A 12,312-nucleotide genomic window follows, 5' to 3' on the forward strand; every position below is an offset into this window, starting at 1 on the left:
ATATGTAAGGTGGGAGGAGTTGGATCTGGATCCAACCACGCCCCCTGGATCTTGTTTTCTGCAGTGAGGACCATCTCGAACAAATGGCACATGTGAGTTTTCAGATCCGTATGTGTAAGATATGTCAGTGTTGACTGTAGTTTGTGTGCATGTGTAAGGGGAACACCCTTGCTACTGAGTGGAACAACTGTGTGTGCAGTCACTTTGGATGCTGAACTCACAGACCGACTCTTTCTGTTTCCAGCAGGAGAAGAGGAAGATGCCAGTGACGGTGTGGTCGATTTCCAGTGTTACAAAAGGTTTAGAGTGAGATTTGACTGTGGATTTGACTGGTGAATCAGCATTTGCGCAGGATGGCTGCAACTACGCCCACATCAGCCCCGCCTCCCAAAAAGAGCAGAGGAAAACAGGAAATAGAAACTCTACAGGCAGCCAATGAAGAACTGAGGAGCCGATTGAGTGACTTGCAAAATGAACTGCAACAGGAAAGAGGCAAGGTACGCCCATCTACTGCATGGCTTTGTTCACATTACACCCAATCTGATTTTGTGCACTAGTAGTACTTCAAATCCTAAAAGTGTATTTAAAAAAAAAATTATTGGAGATAATATAATATTAATAACATAAAACGGCCATTTAAGTGTACTTAAAGATACACTTTCATGGCACTTAAGTACACTTTTAAAAGGTGCACTTTGTAATCATGCCAAATTGAAAGTTTTTCTTTTACATTGCATTTTAAACCATATGTTTTAATAATCTTTTGTCTTGCTTTAAAGAAATACATTAACTTGATTAGAATTGTATTGTAATGCTATTCAATAATACATTTCTAGTCAACATATTTTAAAATTCAATTGAAACTAAACCGCAACTTCATCATTACCAAATGTGTAATTACAAATATATTTAAATGCATGACATACACAATTCAATAGAAATAACAATAAAGTATATTTTAGTTTAACATAAATGCTTGTTAGTACATTTAGCAGAACACTTTAACCGTACAAGACAGTAGAAGTAATTATGACATTTCATATAAAGATGTACTTAAGTCATACTTAAGTGGGTCCAAATAGCAATATGCAATTACAGTAAATGTGCAAAATCATTAAAAGAATATGTGCAAGTGCAGACTTTTTTTTTTAAAGAGGAACTGTCTCCATTATTATGCTGCAGTTGATGAAATCGGATCAGTTTTTTTTTCAGACAGAGTTGTTAGTATCCAGTACATCAGTTGCCATATTAATGACATAAGTATCAGTACAATACCAGGAGGCACAAGTTATGATTTGTGAAAAGAGAGGACTGGAAAACTGGACATTTGTGCTCTTCTCATGTTTATTTATGACATCTCAGTGTGATCCAGAAAACATAATCCGGAGCTATTAATGTTTTTCAGACATGTAAGCATTCATAATCGCTCACAAATTCATGAATCCCAAAATATCCCAAAATATCCCAAAATCCATCACCAATCTGAGCAGTTCTTTGTGCCAGTGATTGCTTCATGGCCATAATGAGTAGAAGAGATAACATGCCACACCCTCTGGAAGCGTCAAACAATGGGACAGCTTAACATTGCTGGAAAACCAGGATAGATGTGGCAGTTTATGGGAATTATTTCACATAATCAAATGATGCAAACATGGTTTTAGACCTGGTAAAATAAATCAAATCAAACAATGTTTTTTATACGGGGCTTAAATGCAAAACTAGTTTAATTCTTTCTAGCTCATTGCTTGCTCACTATGTTTTGTCCCTCTCTCTAAACCATTATAAAACCCTGAAGGTTATAAAATATTGATGTAATATGAAGACATTTGCTAATGGTGGAAACAGAGTCTGGAGAATATGTGCCAAGTGCCAAAGAGCTAGGCACAAATCCGGTCAGTAAATTTAGAGGATGGAGGTCTGCGAGAATAATGGACTGTTCAATATACGTTTTCTAATTTTGCCCTACTCTATACAAGTCAAGTTAATTTTACAACACAATGGTAATTCAAAGTGCTATTCATTTGAAAATCATTAGTTTGAAGCACCTTCATAAACACTTCAATCTATCTGGCTGAGTTTGATTCGAATGAAAGGGGTGCTGTAGATCTGAAGTAATCTGATTGATAGGAAACAAAAATAAGCATGTGAATGCTTAAATAAGTCTGCCTTCCAGTGACATCGAGGTGGCTTTCTTCACTTCTCAGCGCGACGACTGGACACTGCTCATGTGCTGATGTTTTGTTCAGAATACATGTAATGCACATGTAAAAGAAAATGTGAATCAGATTTCAGTCTAGGGTTCATATAAATGGAACTTTCAGAATCTGGAATCGGATTGGACTCATTTGGATATATGAAAAGTGGTGCAAGCTTGCCAACTAAGGTGTAGTAAGAGCACAGGGAAAAACAGTGTTTTCAGTCTGGACTTGAATCTGGCTGCCTTTGGGGCATATCTGACTTCTGGAAGCTTATTCCAGCTGCAGACACTCGATCCTGATGATCTGAGAGGTCTATCAGGTTACTTTACTATGCAATGTATGTACAGTAAGGCAAAGGCTCTAAAATATTTCAGGTTAACACATTAATTTAAAGTGACAGTTACACATGCTATATGCGTGTACCATAGTAATGATGATAAATTATAGGATTATATCAAGTAACTAATTCGAAACCAAACTGTAACCCTATAGAAAGTGCATGTAGTTAATTAATATCACTCAGTACTTATTTGCGTAGTTAGACTGTTTCAATGACACCTTAAAATAAAGTATAACCTATTTCAGCCTGTTCATCGAGAGTATATATCTGTGTAAATAATTTGGACAGAATATTATTTTGTCTTTTTTGAGACATTTACATGTTAAAAACTATAATTGTTTAAATCCATTAATGCCAAAAATTGAGCAAAGATTCACCCAAGGAATCCCAATAAACATTTTTTTTTAAAAATACATTATTTTAATAATACCTTAGTAATCAGATTGAAGAAGTAAATGGGAATTTGTTGGTAAACTTGTGACATTATGAGAACCTTAATGTGAATGCCAATGTTCGCCTTGGTTGGTGTCAGTGTATACACCTTGTCTCTCAATTTGTAGGTGGGCAAATTACGGGAACGTTTGCAAGAGTTACGGGCCCAACGAGAGACTGAGCAGCACAAGCACTCGGTCGCTCTCACTGAACTCCGCGTCAAGCTCCATGAGGAGAAGCAGCGAGAGGTGGCAGCCACACGAGAGAGCCTGTCTCGGCAACACGAGACCGAGCTGGCCCGGGCGGCAAGACTCCGCGAGACAGAACTGTCCCGGCTTCAGGCGCTGGTGTGTATTTTACGGGACGGAGCCAGCAGCGAGCTACGCAATGCCCTGAAGGAGGAGGCACGAGAGGAGGCCCGCAGGAGCTACGAGGCAGAGAAACTCAGGCTCACGCAGGAGCTGCAGGAGGCGAAGACGTTGCGGCGGCAGGCAGAGGAGGCGCTGTCCAATGCTGTGCAGGCCGACAGAGCCAAAGCTGCCGATCTCAGGGTGGCCCATCAAGCTCATCAGGAAGAGATTCATAGAATCAAACGCGAGAGCGAGAGAGAAATCCGGAGACTGGTAAGAAGGATGGAAGGAGTTATTTAAAAAAAGTTCAGGTGAATGCCACCACATAGAATTGTAAAAACAATGGCTGATAGTTCCGCTCCAGTCTCATGCCATTGGTTGAATCAGTGTGGTTGCTCCGGATCAAACAAACAAAGACACAGTGGGGAACCAACCTACAAATGTTTATACTTACATACTTATACAGTTGTCTCTGCGTATTAAGCTTGAATAGAAGAGAAAATATTGACATTGGCATCACCTTTCAAATATCAGCTGAAGTTGATATTAATGTATAACAGCCCTCAAAATAAAAAAAACTCATTCTTTATATCAATCAGTCACAAATAGTGTTTCATATGACAAAGAACAAATAGACAGGATTTAAGTTTTTTTTTGCACCGATTTGATTTTAGCGCCCTTATAATTAAAGACACCGGATCAGTGTTCAGTACATCATCAAATTATTGGCCAGACCAAAAGCTTATTTTTTTGATATACATACATTTTTTAAACAGTTTATGTATAATACCATTCAAAGGGTGGGGTCAGTAAGTTTTTTTTAAATGGTTTTGTTTATTGTGAAATATTATTACAATTTTAAATATCTGTTTGCTATTTGAAATGATTTCAAAATGTAATTTATTCCTGTAATGGCAAAGCTGAATTTGCAGCTTTCAGCTTCATAACATCAGTCTTCAGCGTCACATATCATTATAATATGTTGATTTGGTGCTCAAGAAACATTTCTTATGATATCAATGTTGAAAAGAGTTGTGCTGTTTCATATTTTTGTGGAGACTGTGATACCCTTTTTTCAGGATTCCTTGATGAATAAAAAGTTCAAAATAACAGCATTTATTTGAAATAGAAATATTTTGTAACATTGTAAATGTCTTTACTGGCCCAAACCCTTTCAAGTTTTTATATATTTATATATGCATTAGTAGGAATTACCTCAATGCTATTTTTGCTATTAGTACAGTAGGTAGACCTGAAGGAAGGACATTTTGTGAATTGGACCACAAAAAACATGAACTCAAAAGTGTGTTTATGTCAGATGGACGAGTTGAAGAGCAGAGATCGTGTGGTGCAGTCACTGGAAAAAGAGCTGGGTGTGCAGGCGGGACAGACACAGCGTCTACTGCTGCAGAAGGAGGAATCAGAGCGGCATTATGGGAGTCCGAAGAGAGAGGTGGCGCCATTCCTCGGGGAAAACACAGACTCCGTCAATAACCAGGTTTGTTCAGTTCTACGATCAGAAACATCTGACAAAAAGCTTTTATATCATCAGGACCATTAACATTCATTAGAGCTGGACTAACATGGCGAGAACTTTTTCCTGCATGATGAACTTTGCCATCACACAATAAAGTATGTTTATCCACTCATAGGACGCGGATGAGAGGGATGTACGGAGGTTTCAGCTGAAGATCGCTGAGCTGCAGGCAGTCATCAGGAAACTAGAGGACAGAAACACCCTGCTGTCAGATGAGAGAAATGAACTGGTACATACACATACACTCTCAACAAACTAAAGGAATTTAGGAATTTATCTAATAAGATCTTATCTGAATCATACACTGTAAAATATCCTGTTAAAGGGATAGTTCACCCAAAAATGTGACATCCACGTGACACAGCTTACACAGAATAGTATATCCTGTTTACGTGCAGTGGATATTCTCCAAAATGGCACCAGGGTGACGCGGAGGGGACAAATTATTGAATAAAGTCGTTATTTTTGTTTTCTTTGCGTACAAAAAGTATTCTTGTAGCTTTGTAAAATCACGGTTGAACCCCTGATGTCACATGGATTATTTTACCGATCTCCTTGCTATGTTTCTGGACCTTGATCGTGGTAATTACATTGCTGTCTATGGGAGGGTCAGAGAGCTCTCAGAATTCATCAAAAATATCTTAATTTGTGTTCCGAAGATGAACGGAGGTCTTACAGGTTTAGAACGACATGTGAGTGAGTAATTAATGACAGAATTTTAATTTTTGGGTGAACTAACCCTTTATATTTAGAGTTCAAAATGGCAGCTGTTATTGCCAAAAATTCAGTGAAAAAATTACCGTGACAATGTTTCAGTAATAGGATGGAATATTGGGGCCTGTATGTATATTTTACAATTTATAACCGAATATTTCATTAAGTGATATAATGTTAATATACCAAGCTACTCGAACTACCAAAATACTTTGCAAAATGTACCGATAACCAGGTGGTACAATAGAAAGCCACATGATGAATGCATCACAAATGGCCTGATCATAAACATGGCTGTATATCCGATGCGCAGGGTGATGCAGACAAAGCACCATCAGGGTAACACATTATACTAAAATAATGCAATAATCATTAACTAAAAAACACAAAGCTTTACTGTTAACGTAAATATAAAGAAACAAAACGTAAAATATAATCATATGTGGTGTGTCACAAAGGGAACTTTCTTGTGTGACCTCTGGGAATGTCCTTTTACCCTTTTTTCACAGTAAATTATATGGTAATTATATTAATTTTTTAATTTTTTCTTCTAAAAAACATACATTTGACAATACTTTGCAGTAAAATTACATGTGATGTTAAACCGTTTACAGTTTTTCAACAGTTTTTTAACTGTAATAGTGAAAGATTATTGGGAACAATGTTTTAAATCTGTGATTTTCAACTGGTTTCGCTTCATGACCCAGATTATATATCATGTACCAAACCTGCATTTAATGTATTATACTGTATATATTATTTAACCTGCATCTTCTCCTCTGTTAATTTATCATAATGATGAATGATTATACGGTTAGTTGTATTTTATTGTTTGCATTTGGCATTATCATTTTCACTGCTGACCTCTCACCCACTAAAGCCACTGTTCTCAAAAGATTTATATTTTGTGTTGTAAAAATCTGTAAGATAATTTTCATAAGATCCTTATGGAAATCCCAATTGTAGTTTAGCACAAATGTCTTGCATTCTGTATGTAGATCAGTCTCTCTCTGTCATACAGCTGAAACGAGTGCGAGAAACAGATGCAGAGATAAAGCCTCTTATGGAGAAGAATAAACGGCTGAATAAAAAGAATGAAGAGCTGCAGCAGACTCTACAGCGCATGGAGGACAAACTGAAGACACTCAGTAGAGAGAACGCAGAACAGGTTTGTTGTTAAAGGGAAAACGGAAAATTATGGGAAATAATGTAGGACAGGACATGATTTTAATAATCATGTCCTAGCTGTTGTTACATTATCAGAAAGGAAACTTTGTCTCCGAAGGCAAGGCAAGTTTATTTATATAGCACATTTCATGCACAATGGTAATTCAAAGTGTTTTACATAAAAGGAATTAAAATAATCATAATAAATAATCACAACAATAAAACAAGGAAATTAAAAACTTTTAAAATAATCTAAAATTGATTTAAAATGAATTAAAACAGTTAAGAATAGAAAAAGATTATACATAAAATGCAGTGCAATCAGTTCGAGCACTGTGCTACGTCCGAACTGATTGCACTGTATTGCACAGTGCACTTGCACAGATTGCACTGTATTAAATACACAGCTAAACATATTGAGTTTTGAGTCTGGATTTAAATGTGGCTAATGTTTTAGCACATCTGATCTCTTCTGGAAGCTGATTCCAACTGCGGGCGGCATAATAACTAAAAGCAGATTCCCCTTGTTTTGTGTGAACCCTTGGTATTTTTAACTGATCCTAATGATCTGAGTGGTCTGTTAGGTTTATATTCAGTGAGCATATCTGCAATGTATTTAGGTCCTAGGCCATTGAGGGATTTATAAACGAGTAAAAGTACTTTAAAATCAATCCTAAATGTAACTGAAAGCCAGTGTAAGGACCTCAGGACTGGTGTGATATGCTCAGATTTTCTGGTTCTAGTCAGAATTCTGGCAGCAGCGTTCTGGATGAGCTGCAGCTGTCTAATGGTCTTCTTGGGAAGGCCGGTGAGGAGACCATTACAATAGTCCACCCTGCTTGTGATAAAGGCATGAACAAGTTTCTCCAAGTCTTGACTGGAAACGAAACATCTAATTCTAGCAATGTTTTTTAGATGATAGTATGCTGATTTAGTTACTGCTTTGACATGACTACTGAAACTAAGGTCTGACTCCAGAATCACCCCAAGATTCTTGACTTGATTTTTAGGTGTTTGACCCCTAGAGTCAAGGTATGCATTCACCTTAAGAACTTCATCTTTGTTTCCAAATGTAATGACTTCAGTTTTCTCCTTGTTTAACTGAAGAAAGTTTTGGCACATCCAACTGTTTATTTCATAAATGCATTGGCAGAGGGAGTCAATGGGGCTGTTGTCATTTGGCGATAAGGCTAGGTAAATCTGGGTGTCATCTGCATAGCTGTGATAGGCAATTTGGTTATTTCTCTTTATTTGACTTAGTGGGAGCATATACAGGCTAAACAAGAGCGGTGCAAGAATTGATCCTTGTGGGACTCTGCATTTCATGGACGTCCACTTAGACTTATGCTCTCCTATACACAGTCACATATGGCGCTTTTCCACTGCATGGTACGGCACGGTTACCGTTACCAAAACGTGACGTGTAAACTGATTACTGACTGGCCGGAGAGAATCGCCACTACCTGCGTCACTGAACTTGCGACACAAACACAACAGAGTAGACGGTGCGTTCCAAATGGGATATATCGCCCTATGAAGGGCACTTCGTAGTGAAAACAATCATGGCCGCCATATTAAAGGGTCGTTCCAAACCGAAGTGCTCAAAACTGGCCACTTGAAAGGGCCCTTCGGAATGAAGGATTTCGAAGGGTACAACTATGGATACTTCGGGCTCCCATGAGCCTTTGCGCAGATTCTTTGCATGATGACGGCGCCTCCGTGTGGGCACGTGATTATGACGCAGAAGGGCACTTCAAGAAACAGTTGTTTGGTCCCCTACACCCTTCAACCCTTTGAAGCTCTCACTCCAGAGGGTAAACCCTTTGAAGGGATTAGGGCATAGGGATGAGTCCTTCCGAATGGAACGCAGGGAGAACTGCTAACGTTGGATTTAAATCAGCACAGCCGGAAGGATCGAATGCAACTGTTTTGAACGAGCGCACCTTTTTTAACAACCAAAAAATGGTTTTGTGGTCTGTTGAGGAAGTACAGACGTTCCTCTCGTTGATAGCAGAGGAGTGGATCCAGTATGGGGCGATGCAGAATTAAAACGTTTTTTAGGAATTGCGGCAGTAAAGGAGGCGCAACTATAACGACATGTGAATAATCCCGCCCTCTCTAAAGCGGTACTAAACTGCAGTGGAAACGCGAGCCGAGTCGTACCATGCGGTGGAAAAGCACCAATAATAACCTCTCCCTTCTAAGTGACGTGACATGTGGCCAAGTATGGTGACCCATACTTGGAATTAGTGCTCTGCATTCAACCCATCCAAAGTGCACACACACAGCAGTGAACACACACACACCATGAACACACACCCGGAGCAGTGGGCAGCCATTTATGCTGCGGGGGTTCGGTGCCTTGCTCAAGGGCACCTCAGTCGTAGTATTGAAGGTGGGAGGGAGCGCTGTACATTCACTCCCCCCACCTACAATCCCTGTCAGTACGAGACTCGAACCTGCAACCTTTGGGTTACGAGTCCGACTCTAACCATTAGGCCACGACCTGTAAGTATGACCTGAACCATTTGATTACCATCCCAGAAAGCCAGACGCAGTTTTCCAGTCTCTCTAGAAGTATGTTATGATTGACAGTGTCAAACGCAGCTCTGAGATCTAGTAGTACACTACCAGCACTGATACTTTGCCAGAATCAGAATTTAAGCGAATATCATTTATTATCTTTATTAGTGCTGTCTCTGTGCTGTGATGCGGTCGGAAACCAGATTGAAAATTGTCCAGGTATCCTTTTGAGTTTAAGTAGTAGTTAAGCTCATTAAAAACAACCTTTTCAATAATCTTGCCTATAAAAGGAAGATTTGATATTGGTCTGCAGTTACTCAATATGATGTTATCAAGATTGCTCTTTTTCAGGAGGGGCTTAACAACTGCAGTTTTCAGGGAGTTTGGAAAAGTCCCAAAAAGAAGTGAGGTGTTCACCACTTCTAAGATATCTGCTTCTAAACAGTTTAACACACTTTTGAAAAAAGATGTGGGAAGTGTGTCAAGGTCGCAGTTTGACAATTTAAGGTGCTGTACTATTTCTTTCAAAATGTTGCTATCAATTGCTTCAAAAACAGACTTAACTTATTTTTGAAATTGCGGTTGAATCTGTCTGACCTCTGCATAACTTGCCTTGCCTTGCCTTTACTTTTTTAAAAGAAATTATTAATTTTATTCAGCATGTGAAGAAAGTTATAAAATTTTGATAAGTATTTTTATTCAGAATTCATTTAATAAACATTGAACATTTGTACTTAAACTTAAACAATGTTTATAGAGTAAATCTCTGTCGCTGTGTTTCCTCAGAAAGAGAAATCCCAGCAGAACTTGCAGCCGGGTGGGCTGAAGAGACACACGTCTCTAACGGACCTGAGTCACGCCCACGAGCAACAGGAAGTCGAGTATCTGCGTTTGCAAATCAGCGAGCAGCATGACATTATAGATGAGCTCACGCAGGTTTGTTTCTGTGAGCCATAAACACACACATGTTGATATTTGCAATGAAGGTATCAACATGGGTAATAGTGGGCTCACAGCTGATGAGCAGAAGAATTTGACAAAAGACAAAAATGTGAGTTAGCCAGTTAGCGGAGGGCTACAGCAGTGCACTTGTTGTAGACTGTATACAACACATAACTGTGCTTTGAACACTCAGTAGAAAATATATACATAAATAATGGATCATACTTATAGGCTGTGATCCTGTAAGTTTCTGAAAACCAGTCGTGAATAAAATAACGGGAACACAATGAGAGGTGAGACTCCTCAGTCCTCATCCTTTGGGAGTACATGCAAAGTGGTTTCACATTCGCCGCACAGAAAATACTGTCTTCTACACATGGCAACCAATAAAGATCATTAAGCAAATTTGTGACAAACCTACGTAGGTTTGTGCAGGAAGTCAGACTGAAATCACTGATGACTTGTTTCAGGCAGTTCAGAATCGGTTCTTGCATTTGGGAAACATCTCTAGGTTATGTATGTAACCATGGTTCCCTGAGGGAACGAGACGCTGCGTCGAGATTCGCTTTGGGAACGCCCTTGCGTGACCGCGTTCTGAAGCACGTGTCAAATCCGTCCAATGGAGCAGCGAGACGTCACGAGCAGGGTGACGTAAGCACCAGAAAGCATAAAAGCGCATCCGGCCGGGCGCCACCCAGCTTCGATGAAGTAGCGCCTGCAGGGATGCAGGGAGTGTGGCAAAGAGACGCAGCGTCTCGTTCCCTCGGGGAACCATGGTTACATACGTAACCTAGAGACGTTCCCCTTCAGGAACTCGAGCTGCGTCGAGTCGCTTTGGGAACGAGAATACCAACTGCGCCATACTACCAAGTCCCTGCCTGTGTGTGTGTCCTATGAGCACATCACGAAGAGAGAACTTGGGAACCTGGGGTAGAAGCCAGGTCTAGGTTGTAAAAGCGGACAAAAGTGTGTGGAGAGGACCAGCCCGCCACAGCACAAATGTCCTGCAAGGCCACACCCAGGCTGAAAGCCTTGGAGGCCGCCATACTCCTGGTCGAGTGCGCTCTGACCCCCATAGGTGATGGGAGGCCAGAGGACTCGTAGGCTAGTGAGATGGCCTCGACCACCCACCTACCCGTAGTCTGCTTGGTCGCCGGAAATCCCTTCTTTGGCGGACCAAAACAAACAAAAAGCTGATCTGCCTTACGCGACGGGGCAACTCTGTGTGCGTAAGCGTCCAGTGCTCGAACTAGACAGAGCAGATTATGCCTTTCTTGGCCTACTTCCTGGTATGGAGGAGGACAGAATGCCTTAAGTACTATGGGCCCTGGTGAAGAAGTGGGCACCTTAGGGACATACCCGGCCCTCGGGTAAAGGAATGCCCTAACCATGCCTGGAGCGAACTCCAGGCATGAAACAGAGAGTGCCTGAAGATCCCCGATCCTTTTTAGTGAGGAAATAGCGAGGAGAAAGATGGTCTTGAGCCTGCGCAACTTGACCGAACTTCTTCTATGGGTTCAAAGGGGGCATTGCATGAGCCCTCCAGAACCACAGCCAGGTCCCATGAGGGCACCTTGGTGCGCTGTACTGGCCTCAGCCTCAGGGTGCCACGGAGGAAACGAGTGGCAAGTGGGTGTCTTCCCAATGATTGACCACCCAGAAGGGCGTGGTAAGCAGCTAAGGCCGCCACGTATACCTTCAGAGTGGAGGGAGATAACCCTGCGGAGAATCGCTCCTGCAGAAACTCCAGAACTGTACCAATTGGGCAGTTGACTGGGTCCTGCAGTCACTGTCCGCACCATGAAGCGAAAAGTTTCCACTTCAAGGCATACTGTTTCCTAGTGGCGGGAGCTCTGGACTGAAGTATAGTCTCAACAACCTCAGTTGAGAGACCAGATGCTAGGAGCTGTGCCCCCTCAGGGGCCATACCCACAGCTCCTAGCAGCTCCTATCATTGCGGACAAACTCATGATGCCCCCTTAGGTCTGGAAGGAAGTGTGTCAGAGCTCGAAACACGGCCAGCATTCCCCGGCAGTTGATGTGCCAAAGAGATGATGGCCTTCCCACAGACCCTAGGCAGAGCGGCCACTCATGACCGCTCCCCAGCCC

General features: G+C 41.0%; 2 protein-coding genes across 2 annotated transcripts in view; both read left to right on the top strand.

Moving 5' to 3' along the window:
• LOC107591888 (janus kinase and microtubule-interacting protein 1-like) overlaps positions 1–310 on the top strand; it is a 22,467-nt gene extending 22,157 nt beyond the window's left edge. Inside the window, exon 7 of the mRNA XM_016281169.1 lies at positions 245–310. Coding sequence (XP_016136655.1) covers positions 245–310 — 66 coding nt within the window. The remainder of the gene's footprint in view (positions 1–244) is intronic.
• Positions 237–12,312, top strand: part of LOC107591890 (janus kinase and microtubule-interacting protein 2-like) — a 29,183-nt gene continuing 17,107 nt past the window's right edge. The window contains exons 1-6 of the mRNA XM_016281170.1: positions 237–497; positions 3,099–3,593; positions 4,639–4,818; positions 4,973–5,086; positions 6,593–6,739; positions 10,048–10,197. Of these exons, the coding sequence (XP_016136656.1) occupies positions 354–497; positions 3,099–3,593; positions 4,639–4,818; positions 4,973–5,086; positions 6,593–6,739; positions 10,048–10,197 (1,230 nt within the window). The 5' untranslated portion in view covers positions 237–353. The remainder of the gene's footprint in view (positions 498–3,098; positions 3,594–4,638; positions 4,819–4,972; positions 5,087–6,592; positions 6,740–10,047; positions 10,198–12,312) is intronic.

The sequence above is a fragment of the Sinocyclocheilus grahami genome, unplaced genomic scaffold, assembly GCF_001515645.1.
Source record: "Sinocyclocheilus grahami isolate Dianchi unplaced genomic scaffold, SAMN03320097.WGS_v1.1 scaffold147.1, whole genome shotgun sequence".
NCBI lineage: Eukaryota > Metazoa > Chordata > Actinopteri > Cypriniformes > Cyprinidae > Sinocyclocheilus > Sinocyclocheilus grahami.